The sequence below is a fragment of the Cavia porcellus genome, unplaced genomic scaffold, assembly GCF_034190915.1.
Source record: "Cavia porcellus strain 051 isolate PalLab524CR breed Dunkin Hartley unplaced genomic scaffold, mCavPor4.1 scaffold_7, whole genome shotgun sequence".
NCBI classification, from domain to species: Eukaryota; Metazoa; Chordata; class Mammalia; order Rodentia; family Caviidae; genus Cavia; species Cavia porcellus.
In genome coordinates this window covers 20463117-20485254 of record NW_026947490.1, presented here as the reverse complement: position 1 = coordinate 20485254, position 22138 = coordinate 20463117, and the positions used below count along the sequence as shown (strand labels likewise).

Below are 22138 nucleotides of genomic sequence, written 5' to 3'. Positions count from 1 at the left end.
GATTTCTCTCCTCTTGGTTCTGGCTCAGTTCTGAGTTGTGGTCCTAGTCGGGAGCGCTCTGTTTCGTTTTTTAGTAAGCAAAGTGTGAGTACAGAACAACAACAAAATATTTACTTCAGGTACACGGTATCTGGGAGAAAACGGTCTGATTCCTTAGCCACAATCAAAATGGAGCTGCCCAGCCATGCCCCAGTGGCTCAACATTGGGTGAAGGAAACACTCTTTTTCCAAAATGGAACGCGAGAGGGAGAGAAAGATGTCCATTATAGCTTCGTCCCGCCCCCAAAGGCATCTGACACCAATAACCAGCGCGTAGGGCGGGGATTAAAGTCAGAGGAGGAGCCTGCTGTTGCCCCAGCAACAACCAAGAGAACTCAAGAGGAGCGCAGTAGCGTAGTATCGCACCTTAAATCACTCGCTGCCACAAAGGTCGTAGGAGAGGCGTGAGCGAGGCCTGGCCGACCCCCGTGGAGAGGACAGATTAGGCCTATGAACTACAATCCCACAGCCGTTTCCGTCTCTTCTAACGGTTAAACGAACTGAGGTAGGAATGACGCATGCGCTGCTCTTAGAGGCGGGGCTAAATCGGCCCTGCCTTTGAGACGCAGGCATTTTTGGAGTTTGGGAGCCGGCCTGACGCGAGGGGGCGGGACCTTGCGCTGTGGGCGGAGCCATAGTGCCCTGGGGCGGGGCTTTCCCTGGATTGCTGGGTTGATTTATTTTAGGCGGGGCACAATTGGGCGCCAGCTCCCTAGCCCAGGGTTCCCTCCCCCTTTTCTCCCCTGCTTTCCTGGGAGGCAGTTAGGTTTTGTGGTTCAGACCGCAGCGTCAGTGGGCTGACGAAACTAGCTTGGAATCCTTAGTACTGCATTTTACACGATGGACCTCAGTTTACCCATCTTCCAGATGGAAATAGTAATATACTTACCTCCTAGACCTGAGTTTATATTTTTCCCTTCCCAGGACCATGGCTGAGGCGCACGTGATCGGGCAGATCATAGGGGCCACCGGTTTCTCTGAAAGTAGCCTCTTCTGCAAGTGGGGTATCCACACAGGTATTCTCCAGGCCTGGTTCATCTCCCGAGCTTGACAGCAGCTGCCCTAGCCTAGGGCTCCACACCCCTTTCTTGACTCCCTGACTCTGTCCCTGATCATCACTTTCCCTTGGCTGTCAGGGCTCCTTGGCCAGATCACAGATCTCTGTCTCCCTTCTTATCTTTTTTCCATCCTGCTTCTGGCAGCTCTGGCTACTACCCTCCACACCGACAGCTCCTAAGGATGTGGGACTGTAGACTAATTTCCCCCACCCCATACTTCTAGTCCTTAAACAATAGCCCAAACTCTGTTTCATTTGTACCCACAGTCCTAGCAGTGTCCTCTAGGGCCCTCCCCTATCTCAATTCTTTGATTAACAGTCTCCATTTATTAAATCCTTACTGCAGAGTAAAAAGCTTCCATCCCAGGTTTGCGGAGGAGAAGACACTGTTATTCATAATTCTCTGTGTACTCCATTATAGCAGTCATCCAAGTCTGTTCACACAGCCCAGGAGGGACCTTGGACGCTCCATTTCCCAAGCCTCCCTTCTTAGGCTCTGTGTATAGTGGATAACGTAATGGGGAGGGCCCTAGGCTGCCAGGTCTGGGTTCAGATATTAACTTCCCCACCTGTTAATTGAGAAGCTTTGGACTTGACCTCTTGGAGTTTCAGTTTTCTTGACTGAAAATGATAGCAGCTGAAAGGTGGCACAGGCTTGAGGTTAAGACCACAGATTTCCTGTATTGAAAATCAGTTGTTGCTTCTTTATATGTGACCTCAGACAGTTCTGTTTGCCTTGATTTCCTTGTCTATACAGTGGGAAGAATAAGAGTGCTTACTTTGTGTGATTATTGTCAAGACTAGATGATTATCAGCAACACTAAACTATGGCCTGGACTAGAGTCCTCAGTAAGTGTTTGCCTAGTTCACAAGAGGCTTTGATGGGGTCTTGACTGTAAAGCCCTGTGTGTGTTGTTTTCTATCACAGATAAATGTCCATAGGGCTGGGCGTTTAGCTCAGTGGCACAAGCACCTGCCTAGCAAGCACAAGGTCATGAGTTCAATCCCTGGTACCAATAAATAAATAAATAAACCCCCCCCCCAAAAGATAAATGTCCATGAAACAGGTGTGTTTATTGCCATTATCATCCTGTCAGACCTGGGTCCTTTCTGATTTTACTGGAAAGTGAGGTAGCACTTGATTTCCCTGGGAAATTGAAATCCTTCAGTTGAGTGAGCAAAAGGCAGGCTCTGGAGTCTGGCTTGGTTTTCAGTCTGAATGCTGCCACTCATGTGCCACGTGACCCTGGGCAGATGCTGCCCCCTCTTTGGAGTTCAGAGTAGAAGAGAGATGGGGTGTGTGTGTGTGGGGGGGGAACAGATAAAGAAACAAGCACGATGATTACAGATCATTATATTAGGAAGAAAACATATGGGATTGTATGAGGACTAGTCTTAGAGTAAGAGGGTCAGAGAGGACCCCACCCCCACTCCCAGAGAGTGGTACTTGAGCTGAGCCCTAAAGGCTTAAAAATTCCAGGAGTAGCCAGTGCAAAGGTCCTGAGGTACTGGAACATGAATAGGGCCAGTGAGGCTTCAGGGTATTGAGGGAGGGGAAGAGTGGTGGGAAATGAGTTCAGAGGTGGGCATAAGCCAGGTTATGCAGGCCCTTGTGGGCCTGTAAACTGGGGAGTGGTGTGGGAATTAAGAGTCCTGGGGGAAAGATTAATGAATGCATTATTTAAAGTGCTTAACATATCATTTGACATTTCGTAGGCACTCAGTGTGTTTCATATTTTATAACTCTTTAGTAGGGTCACTATTAAGACCTATTTTTGCTGGGCGTGGTGCTCCTAGCACTTGGGAGGCTGAGGCAGGAGGCCCACTCATGAGTTCTGGGCTACTCAGCAAGACCATGATTAAAAAAAAGAAGACCTGTTTCCAGGATGTGCTCCTGGAGGGTAGCCTTGGCTTCTTCAGAGTCCTGAGATGGGCCTCTAAATATAGGATGAGAATAATAGTAAAATGTTCCTGGAACTAGGGATATAGTTCAGGTGTAGAACATGTGTAGCATGCACAGTTTGCCCTGGCAGAGAAAGTGACAGCATTTGAACCCAGACATTTGGCTCTAGAGCCTATCCTTTGTAACCCTCACTCCCATCTCGAAATGCTGGAGAGAAGCAGGCCCGGAGCCTCGCCTTCCTAAAGACACCTCCCACCCCTCTGTCCTCATTACAGGGGCAGCATGGAAGCTCCTGTCAGGTGTCCGGGAGGGCCAGACACAGGTGGACACTCCCCAGGTAGGGGACATGGCCTACTGGTGCCACCCCATTGACCTGCACTTCGCTACCAAAGGTCTCCAAGGTGGGTACCAGGCCTGGCCTGGGGGCCAGGCTGAGAAGATGGGGTATAGTAACACCCAGAGCAGCTGGGGCTGGAAACACCCCATCTTGTCCTATTCCCCGTACCTTGTGGGTCTTTCTAGCCGAGCCTGCCCTGGAGAGGGGAGCTGGGGCCTGTGTGACAGGAGTGAGATCCGTAGGGGCCAGGGGTGGGAGGTGGTGGGTCAGGGTCGGGATGGGGTGGGACATGGCCTTCAAGAAAGGGTCTCCACTGAAGAGGAAGCTGGGAGAGGGCTGATGAAGGTTGAGGAGGAATGGTAGGGGAAGAGGGTGAGGGCAAGGGCTGGTTGCTATCCCTCAGGAAAGGCTCCTAGCTAGAAGGCTGAGGCTGCTGAAAAGGGAAGTGAGCATTGGGGGAGGCTGGGTATCAGTTCTGGCAGATTCCAGGAAGTGGCCTGGGTAGAGGTGCAGTGTGTTTCAGCAGTGTCAGGACTGTTTACTGGTTGCCTGCCCAGCAGGCCCCTTCCCCCATCTCTTCAAGGGCTCCATCTGCTAGCGGCAACAGACCTGTCTCCAGCTGGGGCCAGTCCAGAGTGGACAGGTCTGGTGGGGGTGAGGGTCCTGTGGAGGCCATGGGAGCCCAAAGGAGGTGTCTGAGCCTGTCCAGAGATGGGGAGGCCTCCTCTGGGAGGACAGAATGAACTTCACCTCCACGAGGTGCCAAGATGAGCTAAGAAGACCAAAGGCCAGAGAGGGGTCCAGGTGCGGTTCTTAGTGTGTGGAAGGCTATAAAGGAGAGTGATCCCAGACATTTAGCGGTCTGTGGGAGGAGAGAAGGATGGCAGGGTTTAGGATGGCAGAGGACAGGCTGTGTGGGGCCTTGACTGCCATCTCCTGAGGCCCTGGGAGCCACATCAGGCAATGGATCAGTCCGATTCACTTTCAAAGCTCTTTGTGGCTGCCATGTGTGATGATGGATCAGAGAGTGAGGCAGAGAACTGTCCTTACTGCTTGTCAGGTCCCCAGCCTCTGGTACTGGTACCATCCCTGCCTCCTTGGTTCTTGCCCTCCCCCATTCTGTATCCACGCGGAAATCCTGGGGGGGGGGTTGGTTTGTTTTTGAGACAAGGTCTCGCTGTGTAGTTCAGAGTGGCCTCGAACTCACTATGTAGCCCAGGTTGGCCTCAAACTCATGGAAATCTTCCTGCCTCAGTCTCCTGAGCATTGGGGTTGCAGGTGTTGTACCACACCTGCTGCTCTCCATATGAAATTTATCCTAACTTCTTCTCACCCCTCTCTGCCCAGGACCTGATCTGTCCTTTCTGTCTTTCCTGGATTATTCAGTAGCATCATGACTGTGCCTCTAGCCCTAGTCCCTAGGACCTGTGACCTGTAGGTAGGACCTGGGGGCCACCTAAGTTGGGATACATCTTTCCTCTGCTCAGAACCTTTCAGTGATTCCCATCTCATTCAGGATAAAAGACAGAATTACTATGTATCACAGGTCCTTGTACAATCTGTTTGTTGTTTTGCTTTGTTTTTTGAGACAAAGTCTCACTATGTAGTGCAGGCTGGCTTCAAACTGGCAGTGATCTTGTCTCAGCCTCCTGAGTGCTGGTGTTACTTCTGCTCTTTCTCTTTCTCTGATCCAGCCAGGTTCATGTCTACCTCAGGCCCTTTGCACTTTTGACTTGGATTTCTCTTCCCCTAGGTGCCCCCACAGCCCATTTCCTTCCCTCCTTTAAGTATTTGTTTAAAAGTCACCTTCTTAAACTCAGTCATATTAAAAGAAAAAAAGTCACCTTCTTACTGAAGCTTTCTTGATCCCCTCCTTTCCCAAACCACACCCCCACCCCCAACCTACCCAGCTTTATTTTCTGCAGAGCAGTTATCACCATCTGACATAACCTATAATTTGCCTATTTACTATGTTCGTTGTCTAGGATGTCAGCCTCACAGGGCAGGAATTTTTGTCTGCTGTCTTCACCACTATGTCCCTAGGTCCTAGAACAGAGCCTAGCACAAAAGGAGGGGCTCAGAATAGAGGGTGAGCTGACGCACATTCTGAGGACATTGGCAGACCTACGGAAGGGGAGAAAAGAGGCTTTTGAGGCAGGCATGGTGGCGCATATCTGTAATCCCAGGACTCTGGAAGGCTGAGTCAGGAAGATCACAAGTTTGAACCTAACCTGAGCAACTGGGTGAGATCCCATTTCAAAATAAAACATAGAAAAGGCCTGGGATGTGGCTCCACGTGAAGGCCCTGGGTTCCATCCTCAGTACTGGGGGGCGGGGGGAGCTTCTGGCTGCCAGGTGGAGGTAGGTGAGACAGGAGAAGAAGAAAGGCCCTGAGCCCTAGGAGGACAAGGCAGGGTCATGAGGGAGGGCAGATGGTATACAGGACAGGGCCCAGGTGCTGATCTGGAAACTAGAGGAGTGACAGGCTTCCCTGGCAGGAACACTGAGAAGCAGACCAGAGCAGGAAGTCAGCAGACGCCAGACACAGGGCTTCCATTATCAGGAGGTTGGACTTCATACTGAGAGCACGGACAGCTTCTGAGCAGGGCAGAATAATGGACATAGAAAATGCCCTTTGTTGCTGGGATGGGAGCCCCAGTGGAGGCTGGGGCAGAAATCCCAGGGAAAAGAACCAAGCTGAGGTCTCCAGTGGGGCGCAAGGAGGTGGGGACCCAGAAGCAGGAGGTCCCACTATCTCTCCTTTCTTCTCTGTCCTGTCCTGCAGGTTGGCCCCGGCTCCATCTCCAGGTGTGGTCCCAGGACAGCTTTGGCCGCTGCCAGCTTGCCGGCTATGGCTTTTGCCACGTGCCCAGCAGCCCTGGCACCCACCAGCTGGACTGTCCCACATGGCGGCCACTGGGCAGCTGGCGGGAGCAGCTGGCCAGGGCCTTTGTGGGTGGTGGTCCGCAGCTGCTGCATGCAGACACCATCTACAGTGGGGCCGACCGATACCGCCTGCACACAGCGGCTGGTGGCACTGTGCGCCTTGAGCTTGGCCTGCTGCTGCGTCACTTTGACCGCTATGGTGTAGAATGCTGAGAGATCCTGCTTCCAACAGTTGGCTCTCATCCACAGCCCTGGCCATGAGCTGAAGGCTGGATGGCACAGCAGTCAAGGTCATGGGCCCTGGAGACAGACCCCAGGCAGGCATGGCCCTATGTCAGTCCTTGCAAAGGACCTCAAGCTCAGCACTGCCTGTGCAGTCCCAGTTCCCCATGCATCACGTGGGGTAATAAGTGTGGGTCACAGGGTTTGAGAGGGAAATGCTGTTTAGCACATGGGAGGTGCTTAATAAAAGTGAGTAATTCTTACAAGTGTGGCACCTTCCTGACTGACACCTTGCTTACTCAGGGTCCCATCTTTTGTCAGTCCCTTTGCCCCATCCCCTCACTCCCCTCTGAGACTCTTCTCACCTGTCCCATTCTTGGACGTTGCCCTCCCTGCTAGATCCTCATTTTCTCAGTGACCCCACACCAGACTCCAAAGCCCCTATCCATCTCTGTCACCCGTTTTGGTAGCGCTCTGCCGCCAGGAGGCAGCACCCTGTCCGCGGGGCGGAGCCGGGGTGCCGGCCCCCTCCCCGCATGGCTGAAGGGACCCCCCTCGGAGCCCGCCCACGCAAGATGAGGACCGTGGCCCCCCCATACCCTCCCCCTGGGGCTGCCCCCGCCCCGCGCGCTTCCTGGGTGGGGCCGGGCAGCTTCAAAACCCCCGCGCCGCCCAGCCGCTCCCCGCCGCCACCCTTCGCGCCCCTGGCCGTCCCCCTCCTTCTTCCCGCCGCAGATCCACCGGACCGCGAGGCCCCCGGCCGGGGCAGGGGGACGCCCCCTCTGGGGCACCCCCGGCTCTGAGCCGCCCGCGGGGCCGGCCTCCTCCTGGAGCGGAGGAGGGAGCCTCGAGGCAGCCCGAGGCCCCAGAGTCTGAGACTAGCCGCCGCCGCCGCCGCCACTGCGGGGAGGAGGGGAGGAGGAGCGGGAGGAGGGACGAGCTGGTTGGGAGAAGAGGAAAAAAAGTTTTGAGACTTTTCCGCTGCTGCTGAGAGCCGGAGTCGCGGGGACCGCTTGGCGCAGCGCTGCCCCTCGAGGAGGCAGGACCTGCGGACTCCAGACTGCCCCCCTCACCGCCTTGGACGCAGGCTACGCCGGGACTCAGCGTTCCCTGGGCGTCCCCATTCCGGACCAGCGCTCAGGAGCAGCAAACCCCGCCTCCCGCGAAGTCTTCACCCCAGACCCGGGGCGCACCCCCCTGCACGCCGCCCTCTCCCCCACCCTTCTCTCCAGTCCCCGCGCAACCTAGGACCCTCTCTTCTCCGGGCGACGGATTAGACCTGCCACAGCTCCCCTGTTCAAGACCACCCACCTTCTGGTATCAGATCTCGCTCACCTCGATTTTTTCCGTGGGATATTGAGACACTCCGTGACCGAGCCTCCTAAAGACTCCTGCTTCGTTCTCCCCGAAGGACTCAGTTTTCCCCGAGACACTCCTACCTTTCCCCGGGAGACCCCCAGCCCCTGCAGGGGCGGGGCCTCCCCATCCCACCTCTGCCCCGTTCGCGCTCTCGGCGGTGCCGGGGGTCGCTGCCTCACCCATGCCTCCCTCTCGGCTGCGGCTCCTGCCGCTCCTGCTACCGTTACTGTGGCTACTGGTGCTGGCACCTGGCCGGCCAGCCTCGGGACTGTCCACCTGCAAGACCATCGATATGGAGCTGGTGAAGCGGAAGCGCATCGAGGCCATCCGCGGTCAGATCCTGTCCAAATTACGGCTCGCCAGCCCCCCGAGCCAGGGGGATGTACCGCCCGGCCCGCTGCCCGAAGCCGTGCTCGCCCTGTACAACAGCACCCGCGACCGGGTGGCCGGGGAGAGCGCCGAGCCAGAGCCCGAACCCGAGCCGGACTACTATGCCAAGGAGGTGACCCGCGTGTTAATGGTGGACAACAGCCACAGTGAGCTCGAAGGGGCCGGGGAACCGGGAGGGGGCCCCCAGGGGGCGCCGGAGTGCAGGGGTCACGGGCAGGAAATTACCGGCAAAGGAAACTGGCAGGAGGAAGGGGACCCTCGGGGGCTCCGGGAGCGTGTGTTGGAAGAGTGGCGTCCTAAAGACGTTGTCGGGGAATCTAATTCCCCTCCAGCTGTCGGGTCTTAGAAGAGGAGTAGCGAGTAAAGTGGACTGCGGGGAGAAGGCAGCAGGGCATGTGGGATCGTGGGAAGAGTCCCCTAGAAGGACAGAAGCAATGTGGGAGGGCGAATAGAAAAAGGCTCCCTCCTTCAGGCCGCGCTAGAATGCGGGGATCTCTTTTTCAGAGAGGGAAGCTGGTTTGGGAAAAACGAAGACCCCAGCGTTTGGGAAAGGAGAGGCAATGGGAAAGCTGACCCAGAGCTCGGGGGTCCTGAGGCGGAGTTTCGAGGTTAGAAAAACTAGGTGAAGCGAACCTCCGAAGTGCCAGGCCAAGTGAGGAGGACTCACTTCCAGAGCGCGCCGGGACCGCGCGGGATAGGGGAGAGTTCGGTTCGTGGGGAGAGTGACTATGGGGTTGGCATGCTAAATGCCGGGGAAAGGGAGGCGAGGTGGTTGGGAGGAGGAGGCTAGCGGGAGAGGAGCGCAGACCCGGCCGGAGAGGGTGTCCGAGTGCCAGGACGCGCGGGAGACGGCGTGGGGCGAGAGATAGCGCGGAGTTCCGCAGAGGAAGCGAGCCCTGGAAAATCTAGAATACTGGGTCACGACACGGAGTTTCAGAAAGGAGAGACACAGGCGTGGGAAAGGTAGACCCGCGACAGACGCTCGCCGCGGCATGAGGTAGAAGTGAGTTGAGTGAATAATCGTGCCATGGGCGCGGGGCGATACTGTAAGAGCGAGGTGAGAAAACCGAGCCAGTAGCGGTGAGAAAGCTCCACGTGGGTGTCGTGCGCTGGAGAAAGTGGGGGAGGCTGGGCTTCCAGAGGGGTCAGGAGGACCCGGTAGAGTTGAAAGCTGGCAGTCAGGACCTTGAAGTCCCAGTTCCTCTAGGGGAAGCTGGGGAAACCCCAGCGTCCGGCGGCCGCGCCCTCTTCCCTTCCCTTCCCTTCTCTTGCCCCCCGGAGGGGGGGCGGGGATCGCGCGCGGAGCCTGGGGCGAGACAAGGCAGGTCTGGTCCCCGCCCTCGCGGCTGCGTTGCCTCCCGCCCTTCTCACCCCAGCAACAGGCGGGGCTCCTCCTGGGCCCGCCCCGTCTGCGCCCACGCGAGGGCCCAGGCAGGACCCAGGCATCTTGCAGAGCTTGGAACCTTGAGCTCTGGGTTTTGGGCTTTTCGCCCATTCCTGCACCCTGTTTTGTGGCTTGGCCAAATAATGCCCCCTCCCCACCGCTTCTCAGTGCGGCTTTCTTTTTGCAGAAGGAAAAAAAGGCCTTATTTTTTGTTTCCGCTCCAGAGACTTTTTAATTTCTCCCCAACCTCTCGTGTGTCTCATCTTCCATGTGCCTCACCTCCCATCTTTTCCTTCTCTCTCTGCTTTTCTTTCTCTTCTGCATCTCCCTCGCCTCACTCTGTGTCCGTGTATACATCACCTAGTGTTTGTCTCTCCCATCTCTTTCTTCTGTCTCCCTTTTTCTTCTCCACACCCTGCTCCCATATCTCAGTCCTTCCTCTTCCCTGTCTGTGACTCTTGTCCGAGGCACTGCTTTTCACTTGGGGTTGAGCGAGGGATGGGCCAAGAACAGGGTTTGGGGTTGGGGGAGCTGGGGGTTATGAACTGCAGGTAGGGGCTTCCTCTTTCCTTCATCAGAGTCTCTGCACCATCTTTACCGTGGCTCCCCAAAGGAATTGTTCCAGGTGATCTCGGAGTTCACAGCCTTTCCCCCTTTATTCCCAGCTGCAAGCTTTGCCTAGGCTACACAACTCTTCTTAACCCCACTGTCCCCGCAGTCATTTTGACCTGAAACCGACTTAACCTTCTCTAACTAGCTGGGGAAGGGAGTTAAGGTAGGAAGCAGTTAATAATGATCATCATAATAACATCACACTGACAAGAAGGTAGCATAGTTTAGTTGTTAAGAACAGTCTCTAGAATGAGACTACTTAACCCCATTCTGCCACTTCCGAGCTATACAAACATGGGGCAAATTAGTTTCTCCATCTATTAAATGGATATACTTTAGTATCTTCCTCCTGGCTTTGGGAGGTTTCAGTGTTTTCATCTTTGTAAAGTGTTTTGAATAGGGTCTGGCAAATGACACTCTTTAAAACAGAGACCCTAGCTGGGGATTTAGCTCAGCGGCATAAGCACCTGCCTTGCAAGCTGGCGGTGGTGAGTTCGATCCTCGGTACTGATAAAAATGGAAAAAAAAAAAAAAAAAGAATAAAAAAACAGAGACCCTAGGGGCTGGGGATTTAGCTCAGCTGCATAAGCACCTGCCTTGCAAGCAGGCGGTTGTGAGTTCTATCCCTGGTACCGATAAAAAGGAAAAAGACAAAAACAAAACAAACAAACAAAAAAAACAAAAATGAAAAAAAAAACCAAAAAACCAGAGACCCTAACAGAGCCTGGCGCCCTTTAACAGAAACTGGTGTGTGTGGGATGGTATCACAAGGTTTTTGTGCATCCTGACTCTCATCATTTGTTCCTGTAATCCTGGCATTGGGAAGTATTTTACAGCTAAAGCTCTGACTCAGACAGAGGAATTCACTTGCTACAGATTACCAGTGTTTTCAGTTTGGAAAGCCTGGGTTGGATCAAGCAGCTTGATGTTACTGCTGTTTTTCAAAGAATAACAGGAAACTGAGGTACAGAGAAAGGGTGTGAACTGACCAAGGTCACATAGCCGAGATGCAACAGAAGCCCGTTTTAAATTTGCATTTCAGGCTCCAAGTCTTAAGCTCAAGGAAAGCTTGAGCAAACAGAGCAGCTCCCTTGGGGGACAGCTGCTTGCTAGATGTATACTCCATCAGAGGTGCAGAGGTGCTTCCTGGGAGAGAGGGTGGTATGACTGGTGCTAGAGGAGGAGGAAGCAAACCTAGAGGGCTCTCAGAGCTAAAGAGCATCAGAGTGGAACGCCAAGCCATGGTTCTCAGCACCAGAGCCCACTCACCTAGACCTGCTCCCTAGGCCCTTGAAAAATCTCTGATATCCTCTCTTTCTACTCTTCCCAACTAGATATCTATAAAAGCATTGAGACTGTCGCACACAGTATATATATGTTCTTCAACACGTCAGAGCTCCGGGAAGCTGTGCCTGACCCTCTGTTGCTGTCTCGGGCAGAGCTGCGAATGCAGAGACTCAAGTTAAATGTGGAACAGCACGTGGAACTGTACCAAGTAAGGCCATGAGCCTGAGTGGTGGGGTGGAGGCCCCAAAGGCTGAGCTGTGTCCAGGTGGGCTGGTCAGAAGGCTGCTAGCTGCAGGGTTTATGTTACTAGTCCCTGGAGGACCGAGCAGCATGAACTGCAGAATTCTACTGGTCTTTAAAATGTCCAGACTCTTGAAGGGAGATCATACAAGTTGGACTGTTTTAAGAATGCAGCACAGATCCGGGATACCGTTTAGTGGTAAATCACTTAGGTCATTTCCTAGTGTGTGTGAGGCCTTGGGTTCTATCCCCCTACCAGGGAGAGCAAAAGAAAGAAACGCAATACTGTTCGAGAGTTACAATCTGTAGAAAGGCTGGGAGACTCTAGAACCGTATAGTAACATTTCCAGAAAGTTCTTATGGAGGACTACACTGCTGGAGGAGATGAAGTCTCCAAGAACATTGAGGCCTCCCAAGAAGGCTGGAGTCTAGAACATTCTTTGATCTGGAATTCAAGTCATATGGAACCTTAGTCTCGCAGGATGGTACATGTTAAACTCACAATGAAAGTTCTTTGTCTAATGTCAGCTTCCTGAAAAACAGAAAATGTTCCATACCCTGTGTGTTACATATAGCCCCAGGGACTGTTCCACACAACATCTAGGGGCAGTGCCTATCAGATTCTCAGTTTGTAGATGGGTAGTAGTCTACAACTTATTTAGGTTTGTTATGTGTGTAATTCTTGGGATGCTGTTGAACATTAGAGTTAGGAAATGACTTTTAACACAAACCCTTAGAAATTTGATTCTGAATCCAGGGTGCAAAATTTGATGAACTATATGCTCCGCAGACCCCAGAATGTTAGTGACTTAGCGTTATGGGCTATCCATGCTTCGAGAGGCCTAGCATTCAACCAGGGAGAAAAGTGAAGCTTACAGAGGGAAAGGTGACCACAGCTCTATAGAGCATCACAGGCAAAGAATGAGGTGCCCCCAGTGTTGACCCCAGCTGGGTTCTCTCTCCTGTTTTCTTGAAAGGCAAAGGTGGAGCTTGCAGGGTCCCACAGAGTGATGTCTGGAAGGCTAGTGTCTGGGGACTTTCTGGAAATCTGTTTGGGGGAGCAGATAGAATGGGAGTGTAGTCCGTGTTTGTGGGGAGGTGTAGCTTCCTCCACTGTCTTTCGTCCCATTTGAAATCCTTCAGAAATACAGCAACAATTCCTGGCGCTACCTCAGCAACCAGCTCCTGACCCCCAGTGATACCCCAGAGTGGTTGTCCTTTGATGTCACTGGAGTTGTGCGGCAGTGGCTGAGCCAAGGAGGTGAGTTTTGCTGTCTCACCTGTTTCTCAGTGGGATCAGGTGAGGTTGCTTGTCCTGGGGTCACTCTGCTTAACACCACCCACTCAGCGTCAGTGCCAAAGAACTGAGCTTGGCTCTCTGCCCTGAGTGATTAACTGGTGGATCTGTAAATGATTTAGTCCCATTTTTGAGGTCATCTCTCTTCCCTGCCTTGTGCTGGGTGATGCTGGGGACACAGCAGTGACCAAAATGACCTCATCCTTGCCCTCGTGGAGTTCAAGGTTCCTTGTGTGGATTGGTCAGGAACAGACCTGTAGCTAGCTGGTGAAAGCCCAGAGTGGCAGGGCTGAGATGGGAGACCACAGGAGGTGCCTGACCCAGCCTGGACTTGAGGGAGAGAATCTCAGCTGATATTGGAGAGATGAGAGAGCCAGGCAGGAAAAGAAGTAGAGGCAGGAATGTTTTGTGCAAAAGCCTTGAGGCCAGGAAGAGCCTGCCACACGTGATCTTTCTAGGAAAGGGCTGTGTCTATTCTGTTCATGGAACAAACCTCAGTGCCTGGATGTTACCTCCTCACTTTCTTTTTTTTAAATCGGTACCAGAGATCAAACTCACGACTACACGCTTGCAAGGCAGGTGCTTATGCTGCTGAGCTAAATCCCCAGCCCTTCTCCTCACCTTCTTAACCCTGCATTCATTCAGCATGCCAAAAGGTTCCTGCTTGTGCCTGGCTACTTGCTGGGTGATGTGAGGGACACAGTGGTAACCAAGACCACCTTGGGTCTGGTCCTCACAGAGCCCACTATCTCTTCTGGATACCTAAAGGTCTTGAAAAATGATCAAAACCAGAATGGGGAGACAGAGACAGAGGGATTAGCTGGGATAAGGGAATACCAAATTCTGGGTGGTTGTGTTGAGACTCATGGGATGTGTCGTTAGTTTGGCTACATGAAGCGATGAGGGAGCAGGTGGGTGCTCGAAGAGGTGTCCTGGACTACTGGACAAAGACCTGGATCTCATTTGTCTTGATCCATGCTGAGTCTCAAGTACTTAGCAAAGAATGTGGTGCCCTAGAAGGTTAAACATCATCTATGTATTCATTCAGGAAACATGTTACACTTGCAGTGTGGGGAAGTGCCTCGGCTTAGATTTATACCTCAGCATGATCTTTTGGCACCTATGTGACTTTGGGGAAGTCACTTCCTCTCTCTGTGCCTCAGTTTCCTGGTGTGTAAAATGGAGAGTTTGAGGATTAAAGAGTAAGACTGGGCACCCAGTACTTTGTGTGACTGTGGGCCAAGCCTAATAGAGAATAACAAAAAATAAGGATCCTACCCCAGTGCATTCTGCTTTCTCCTGAGAACAATGAGAGAAACAAAGAGCCAAACACAGATGTCAGAGAGGGTGCATGCGTGCTCTAGAGAAAACAAAGGGATACCATAGTGGAGCGGGGTGGACATTCTAGAGGGCCTCTCTGCAAAGGTGATATTTAGGCAGAGACCTGAAGGAAGGGAAGGAACTGGCAACAAAAAGAACTAGAGCAAAAGCACTGCAGTGAAAGGGTAGAGTAGGGTGAGCAGGAAGGAGCCTCTGGGGTTTGCTCCTTCCTGCCACAGCCCTTAGGGGCTGGGTGAGCCACCCTCAGCCTAGCTTCTCTGTGTCCCCTCCCACAGAGGAATTAGAGGGCTTTCGCTTCAGTGCTCACTGCTCCTGTGATAGCAAAGATAACACGCTCCGCGTGGAAATCAACGGTAAGGCCAAACTCCCTGGCTGGGCCCCATGGCCAAGAGTGTGATCTGTGTGTGCATGCATGTGTGCTGCAGTGTGTGCTGCCGTGTGTGTGCTGCTGTGTGTGTGTGACATCTCATTTGTTTCCTGCTCACTGACCTCTCCTGAGAGTGTATATATCCTCTACCCTGACACCTAAACCTAAACAGGGATCGGTCCCAAACGCCGGGGTGACCTGGCTGCTATTCATGGCATGAACCGGCCCTTCCTGCTCCTCATGGCCACCCCACTGGAGAGGGCCCAGCACCTGCACAGCTCCAGACACCGCCGGGGCCTGGACACCAACTATTGCTTCAGGTGAGCTTTGTAGCCTTTGACTGAAGCCTTGCAAACTGGGGACTTGATTGCTGTCTGCCGACCAGGCGCTCCTGGGTAGATGCAGATTCGTGGCTGGTGCTGTTACTGGGTTGAGCATCCTCTTTAATCTGTAGGTCTTGGGGATAGGGCTGTGGAGCTCTGGGATCTGAGCAATGGAGTCCTGTAATGTAGAGATCAGGTTGCTTTCTTGCTGGAGTGTTGGAATCAGAGATTTAGAATGTTAGACACCATGAGTTAGAAGTCAGTGTTGGGAGATTGCCTTATTGGGTTCTTACCTTGTTGGCAGTTGGAGTTCTAGAATGTTAGGATTCCACAGGGTTTTTTTGGCTTTGTTTTGGCATTGCCAGTAACTGAATCCAGGGCCTTGTGCATGTTAGGCAAGTACTACTTACCATGGGCGAGGTGCCTCAGCCCTGATAGGATTCAAGAATGTAAGAATTCAGGGAATCTCATCTATGGCTGAGCAGCCAGGTGCTTAGACATCAATTCTGCCCGTAAAGGGCTGGGGGAATAGTGTTTAAAGATTGAAATTAGAGTGTAGGACTCAAGGAAAGCTGGAATGTTGGGATCCCAGTATTTGGGAATTCAGAATTGGAAGGGGGCTGACAATGGATTCCTACACCATCAGCAGAATGCAGTCTTCAGTGTTGAAAAATGAGAGATCAGAATATTGGACTCAGAATGGTGGAGTTCTGTGTTAAAATATTAGTGTGCATAGATGTTGGAGATGGAGAAGGTAAGGATATTGGTATCCTAGATGATTGGAGATCAGCATTGAAATATTAGAATATTGGAATGCTTGGGATCTTAGAAGTTGGCATGTTAGATTGAGTGCTGGACTCAGAACTTGGGAATATTGGAATACAATGCTGAAATGTGGCAATTCAGGAATGCCAATTTTCTGGGCATAGTAACACACACCTGTAGCCCCAGCTCCCAGTAAGGTAAGGCAGGGGGATTACTGCAAGTCCAAGGCCAACCTGAACTGCGTAGTGAGATCCTGTCCAAAAAAAAGACAAGTTGTGGAAGGTAGGCATTCTAGAAAATTGGAAATGCTAACAGAATGTTAGAACCTTAAGAAGCTATAATATATTAATACTGTAATTCAAGCAAATTGAAATATTAAATTCCTAGAAAGTTGAAATTCAGAGCCAGAATGTTATAAAATTAGAGAGGCTGGGGATTTAGCTCGGCGGCATAAGCGCCTGCCTTGCAAGCAGGCAGTCGTGAGTTCAGTCCCTGGTACCGATAAAAAGGAAAAAGACACACACACAAAAAAAATTAGAATGATAATCTGACCTTGTCCCTCCTGTGCTTATGATATCTCCGTGTGTCTGTGGGATCTGATTTATGCTGTTCTCCCATTGGACTGTCTGTCCTGCTTCCTGGAGCCTTACTATACTTACCCTGAAAATCTCTGTGAACTCACAGATTGGGTTCCAGTGGCTTTCAGAAAGAACCAGCCTGCCCTGAGAGCTTTTTCTGGGAGGGACACTGTATCACCTTGGAAGTCTTTCCTAAAAATCAAACTTGAATCTGATCAGAACTTTACCTCCAAGTCCCTGAAATAATGGGAGAGTGGAACATGGTCAGCCACACCACAGTGTCAAGTCAGCAAAATCCAGAGGGTGGGAAACCTGACCCAGTTGCTGTAACAAATGCAGTGCAGAGAGGGAGAATACAGAGAGCTGGTTCTGTGGTTCTGTAGATTTTTAAAAGAATCATGCAAGCTATATTAGCCAGGTGCAGTATGTAAACCTTGTTTGGATTTTTATTTATACAGGTTAAAAAAAAGTTATGCATGTATCTGTAGTCCCAGCTGCTCTGAACCCCAGAAATTTCAAGACTACTCTGAGCCATGTAGTGAGGCCCTGTCTCAGAAACCAACCACACATACAAAAAAGCTATTTATAAGACAGTTGAGAAATTGCAAATTTTGAGTAAATGAATAGATATTTGATGATAAGGGATCATTACTAATTTTTTTACATATGGTGATGGTGGCTGTTGTTATGACTATTATTGATACTGGGGATTGAATCTAGGGCTTTTCCACTACCATACATCCCTACTCCTTTTTCTTCCCCTTTAACATTTTTTTTTTTTGTTTTGCTTTTTTTTGAGACAGGGTCTTGCTGTGTAGTGCAGCCTGACCTTGAACTTGCTTGTGTATCCCAGGCTGACCTCAAACTCATGGCAATCCTCCTGCCTCAGCCCATGGGCCTGCATCACTATCCCTAGCAAATGTTTTTTTAGACAGGGTGTCACCAAGTTGTCCAGGCTGGATGTGAATTCGCCATCTTCTTGCCTCAGTCTCCCAGAGTGCTAGGATTACATCCATGCACCATCCCACCCTGCTGAGATACTCAGTTTGTAATACAGTACTCTCTGCTTCTGTGTGAAATATTCTCTTACAAAAAGTTGTTTTTAGAGGCTGGGGATTTAGCTTAGCAGCATAAGCACCTGCCTTGTAAGCAGGTGGTCTTGAGTTCGATCCCCGGTACTGATAAAAAGATTTTTAAAAATGTAAAAAAAAAAAAAAGTTGTTTTTAGGCAGGTGTAGTGGCACAGACCCATGATCCTACCATTTGGGAAGCTGAGGCAGGAGAATAGCTACAAGTTGAAGACCAGACTAAACTACATAGCAAGACCCTGTTTCAAATAAACACACGCACACACACACACACACACCAAAAAAAAAAAAAAAGAAAGAAAGAAAGAAAAGTCTTTTTTACATCAGTTCAAACACTAGCTCAATTAGGATGCTTCTCAGACCCCTATCTCTAGCACCCAAGGTAAATGTGAAGCCTTCCCTGGTGCTTGGCTCCGTTTGGATTCCTTTTACTGATTAGCTCTTGCTTGATCCTGATAGACTGGACAGAAGAGGTTTGCAAAAACAAAGCCATCCAAACCTCAGGCCACACATGTAGTAGGGCCTCTTTTGCCTGACTATTGCCCTGCTGCCCCATGGTTCTAAGTCTATGGGAGTCTGGGAATTCGCATTCCTCATAAGTTTCCACACACTGTTAGTACTGGTGGCCAGGGACCCCACATGGAGAACCACTGACTGTGATGATAGTATCATAGGCTGTTCAAATTCTGAGACCCAGAACCTCAGCCAGAGCTGGACTGGAAATCAGAAATAATCTGCTTTCCTTTTTGTGAGTCAGAATCCTGCCCTCTGAAAAGCTGAGGGCCAGGACTCTTTTCCCCAGAAATATGTGCAGATGGTGAAGCTCTCAGTGCTCCCCTTTGAGCCATCCATGGATTTCCTGATGCTTCTTGGCCCTCAGGTTAATGGCACCTTATTTGATCCAAAATCCTCCACCTTTTTGAACAGAGAAGAGAAACTGAGCCCTAACCAAGTTCAGGAGGGAGCAGACTGAGTTCATAGCAGCCCTAGTTTCCTAAATCCCTCTTCAGGGTTCTGTGGCTCCTGGAAAGGTCTTACTTTGCCCTGGAAATTCCTTGCCACTTCCTCTTCTACTTGTTCAGGACCCTTGGGACCCCCTCCCCACACACACACATAGGCTCTGGGGTCTTAGAGTTAGCTATGACCCTACCTCTGCCAGTTGAGGTGTGACCAAGCCACCTTCCCCCTTTCTCTGAGACTCAGTTGCTTCATTCTTTGGGGAAAAAAAATCCTGTTTCTTTTTTTCTTTTGTCTTTTTTGGACTGAGTTTTGCTATGCAGTTCATTCTGGCCTTGAGCTCACTTTGTAGCCCAGGCTGGCCTGAAACTCACGATCTTCCTGCTAAGTTCTGGGGTTATAGGCATGGGCCACCAGGCCCAGAAATCCATTGTCTTTTGATAAATCTTTGGATAGGTGTTTATGTGCACACAGACCCATCCATGCAGAGAGGATACTTCGACACTCTCACTCTGACCTCAGCACCTCTTGGGAGAGGCATCCACTTTGGTCCTATGTAGTCTCCTTCCAGAGACAGTGTCTATGTGACATGCTTATACATGACCACTTTTTTTGTTTTTCCCTTGTGGTACTGAGGATTGAACCCAGAACTTTTGCACTGAGCTACATCTCCAGTCTCTCTCCTTTATTTTTTTTATTTTAAGACAGGTTCTCAGCAAGTTGCTAAATCCCTTGAGGCAGGACTTGAATTTGCAGTCCTCTTGACTTAGCCTGTCAGAGTGTAAGGTTATAGGCATGTGTCATAAACTCGGCTTTATAGTTCTCTTGGCCTGCCTGCCCATTTGAGCCAGAACCCCCAGGTCTGGCATAGAGCACCCTGCTCCTTTCAGGCAGGGAGAGGCTGGCCCTGGATTGGGAAGAACTGGCATTTGGATTGGAGTCTGGCAGATCTTAAGTCAGGTGTGGTAGAGTCTTATAGGGTCCCGGTTTTTTAAACTTGCTTTATTTATTTGAGACTGATCTCTGTTGTCCAGGCTACCTTCAAATTTACAATCCTCTTGTCTCAGCCTCCTGAGAGATAAAATTACAGACATGTGCCAGCTGCTTTGGGATGCAGTTTGGGTACACTTTAATGTAGACCCTGTCTCTAGAAAAAGTAACGTATCAGTTAGTTTATGCCTCCAGCATTTGATGAACGCCTACTGGGTGCCAGCCATGGTGCAGGCTGGAAGGGATAGTTCAGGAAATGAAACAGTCAGAACTTCCCATGGTTAGAGGAGGACAGCTAACCAGTGGGGATGTGCAGATATCAGAGGTAAGAAAAGTGGGTATTGGGAACTACTTATTCTTCCTATTCAGATTAAAGTTATTTTATTATAGATAATTTTAAATGTAAACAAAAGCAGAAAAGATAATGTAATGATCCTCTGTGAACTTTCCTCCAGCTTCGAGAGTTATAGGGCTTGCCTGGCAAGCAAGCACAAGATTGCAAGTTTGGTACCCCCCCCCCAAAAAAAAAGTTGTGATGACTGTCCATTTCAAATAAAGCCATTTTCATATTTTTAAATAATAACTCCAATGCCATGTTGCACTGAATGAAATTAACAGTCATTTGGATTAATACTTTGGGTAGGATGGGTCAGGAAGGTCTCTCTCAGGAGGTGATATTCATTTTGCAACTGATATTTATTGAACACTTACTGTTTCAGGAGTTAAGGGTCCCTGAGTGATGGACACTTTAGCAAAGGTTTAAATGAAAGAGGGAGCCAGAGTGAGTATCAGTGGGACAGCAGTTCAGGGAGAGGAAGCAACAAGTGCAAAGGCCCTGAGACACAATTGTGTTTGAAGAACAGACTGGAAGGTAATGTGGCCGGAGTGAAGTGGGGTGGGTGAGAGAGGATGTTGAGATCAGCCATGTTTGGTAGACCTTGGGGCTGTCTTTGGGCTTAGTCCTCGGCATTGGCTGCGTGATGAAGCCATGCCTGGAGCCAGAGGAGTGCTATAATAAGCTGTAGCACTACAAAGCTGGGATTTCTGTCTTACTTATGCTCTTCCCAAGTGGCAGAGCCTCACCTGGTGCACGGTAATAGTTCACTAAGTCTTTGTTGAGCAGATTAGAGCATGTCAGCACACCGGGAGCTGCATTTTATGGTTCGATGTTTTATTAGTGGATGTGCCATGAGAGTTTTTAGCCTTCACCTGTTGGGTGATATCATTTAGCTTCTTACAGACTTGTTTTGAGCACTGTGTGAGATAATGTTTATTATGATGCTCTTAGCACCTTGATCAAGAGACGAAGTGCTTTATAGGTATTAGCAATTATCATTACAGTTACTATATTCTTACCTCTTTGGGGGTGCCAAAGAGACAGGATGGAGGTGGGGGCAGTCTCAGGGACACACAGGCTGGGGAGGAGCAGCAGGGCTTCCCTTGCTCCTGACCCATCTCTTCCTGCTTACAGCTCCACGGAGAAGAACTGCTGTGTGCGGCAGCTCTACATTGACTTCCGCAAGGACCTAGGATGGAAGTGGATCCACGAGCCCAAGGGCTACCATGCCAACTTCTGCCTGGGGCCCTGCCCCTACATTTGGAGCCTGGACACACAGTACAGCAAGGTGGGTCTGGCCCACGGGTTGTGGGGAGCCAGCACCAAGAATGTAAAAATCAGAGATGTGTTGGCAGGCTAGGGTGAGAGAGAAACAGAAAGATGAAGGGGAGGATAAAGAGGCAAAGATGAGGAGGCAGAGGAGGACAGAGCCAGACAAGAGAGGGAAGGGAAGAGACTGGCTAGCTACCTGCACAAGTCTTTGTGGAGGCTGCCTCACCTCATCTCCTGGAGTCTCGGCCCACCCTTGACCCACCCTTGACCTGTCCCTGACCCATTTGGCCTTCCCTCAGGTCCTGGCCCTGTACAACCAGCACAACCCCGGCGCTTCGGCGGCGCCTTGCTGTGTGCCGCAGGCGTTGGAGCCACTGCCCATCGTGTACTACGTGGGCCGCAAAGCCAAGGTGGAGCAGCTCTCCAACATGATCGTGCGCTCCTGCAAGTGCAGCTGAGGCTCTGCCCTCTCCCGCCCCGCCCCGCCCGCCCCGGCAGGTCCGGCCCCGCCCCCGTCGGGGGCTGTATTTAAGGACACCTGTGCCCCAAACTCACCGGAGGGCTAATTAAAGGTGAAAGAGGATGTCGTGTCTCCTTGTCGTTGGGCGCCTGGGTCTCCCTCCTTGACTCTGCTTTTCCTGTACTTCTTGACATCTTTCTCCAGCTGCCTCCCCCTTAATTTTCCCCAAATCACATAAACACTTACTGAATACTGTGCTGTGTTTGGAGGGCTTTCCGAGGCACAGAGCGTAATTTAAATGGTGAGCATTTTATTTATCTGGCAATTTGAACACTTTACAGCATCTTATATTAATGAACTAATTAAATCATAGCAACACTGAGACACAGGGACTGTGAAACACCCTTTTCACAGGGATTGTAATGGTAACCTGGGCCGGGGATTTAGCTCAGCAGCATAAGTGCCTGCCTGGCAAGCGCAAAGTCATGAGTTGGATCCCCAGTACCAAACAAACAAACAAACAAACAAGAAATGGTAACCTGGAGAGATGGAGGAAGTAGTTGTGGGAACTATTGGAAACTGACTTCCTGGGCTTGGGAGACAGGAAATCCAGATGTTCCAGGCCACGGATAAAGCTCAGTGGCACA

The 22138-nt window shown here is 50.9% G+C and overlaps 2 protein-coding genes across 3 annotated transcripts; both read left to right on the top strand.

The window, feature by feature from the left end:
• The first annotated feature begins 328 nt into the window (after nucleotides 1-328).
• B9d2 (B9 domain containing 2) lies at nucleotides 329-6710 on the top strand. Of its 2 annotated transcripts, XM_063252808.1 has the most exons (5): nucleotides 329-544; nucleotides 964-1055; nucleotides 1854-1945; nucleotides 3275-3400; nucleotides 6122-6710. In XM_063252808.1, the coding sequence occupies exons 3-5, from the start codon at nucleotides 1924-1926 to the stop codon at nucleotides 6433-6435; spliced, it is 462 nt and encodes a 153-aa protein (XP_063108878.1). In that variant the 5' UTR covers nucleotides 329-544; nucleotides 964-1055; nucleotides 1854-1923; the 3' UTR covers nucleotides 6436-6710. The 2 variants fall into 2 exon arrangements, with proteins under 2 accessions (XP_063108878.1, XP_003462074.1); XM_003462026.5 differs by lacking the exon at nucleotides 1854-1945 and having other exon boundaries at nucleotides 331-544.
• Nucleotides 6711-7700: 990 nt separating this feature from the next.
• On the top strand, nucleotides 7701-21614 carry Tgfb1 (transforming growth factor beta 1; the record flags this gene model as incomplete). The annotated part of the gene is given in 7 exon segments (NM_001173023.1): nucleotides 7701-8339; nucleotides 11524-11684; nucleotides 12860-12977; nucleotides 14630-14707; nucleotides 14894-15041; nucleotides 20894-21047; nucleotides 21331-21614. Coding segments are annotated over 7 exon segments (1173 nt in total). The 3' UTR covers nucleotides 21490-21614.
• Between the last annotated feature and the right edge of the window lie 524 nt (nucleotides 21615-22138).

What these genes read in the sequence shown, in the direction of transcription:
- B9d2 (XM_003462026.5), top strand. Translation starts at nt 968, where the DNA reads ATGGCTGAGGCGCACGTGATCGGGCAGATCATAGGGGCCACCGGTTTC. An exon ending in CAAGTGGGGTATCCACACAG is followed by an intron (nt 1,056 to 3,274) that starts GTATTCTCCAGG and finishes TCCTCATTACAG; the next exon opens with GGGCAGCATGGAAGCTCCTG. An exon ending in CGCTACCAAAGGTCTCCAAG is followed by an intron (nt 3,401 to 6,121) that starts GTGGGTACCAGG and finishes CCTGTCCTGCAG; the next exon opens with GTTGGCCCCGGCTCCATCTC.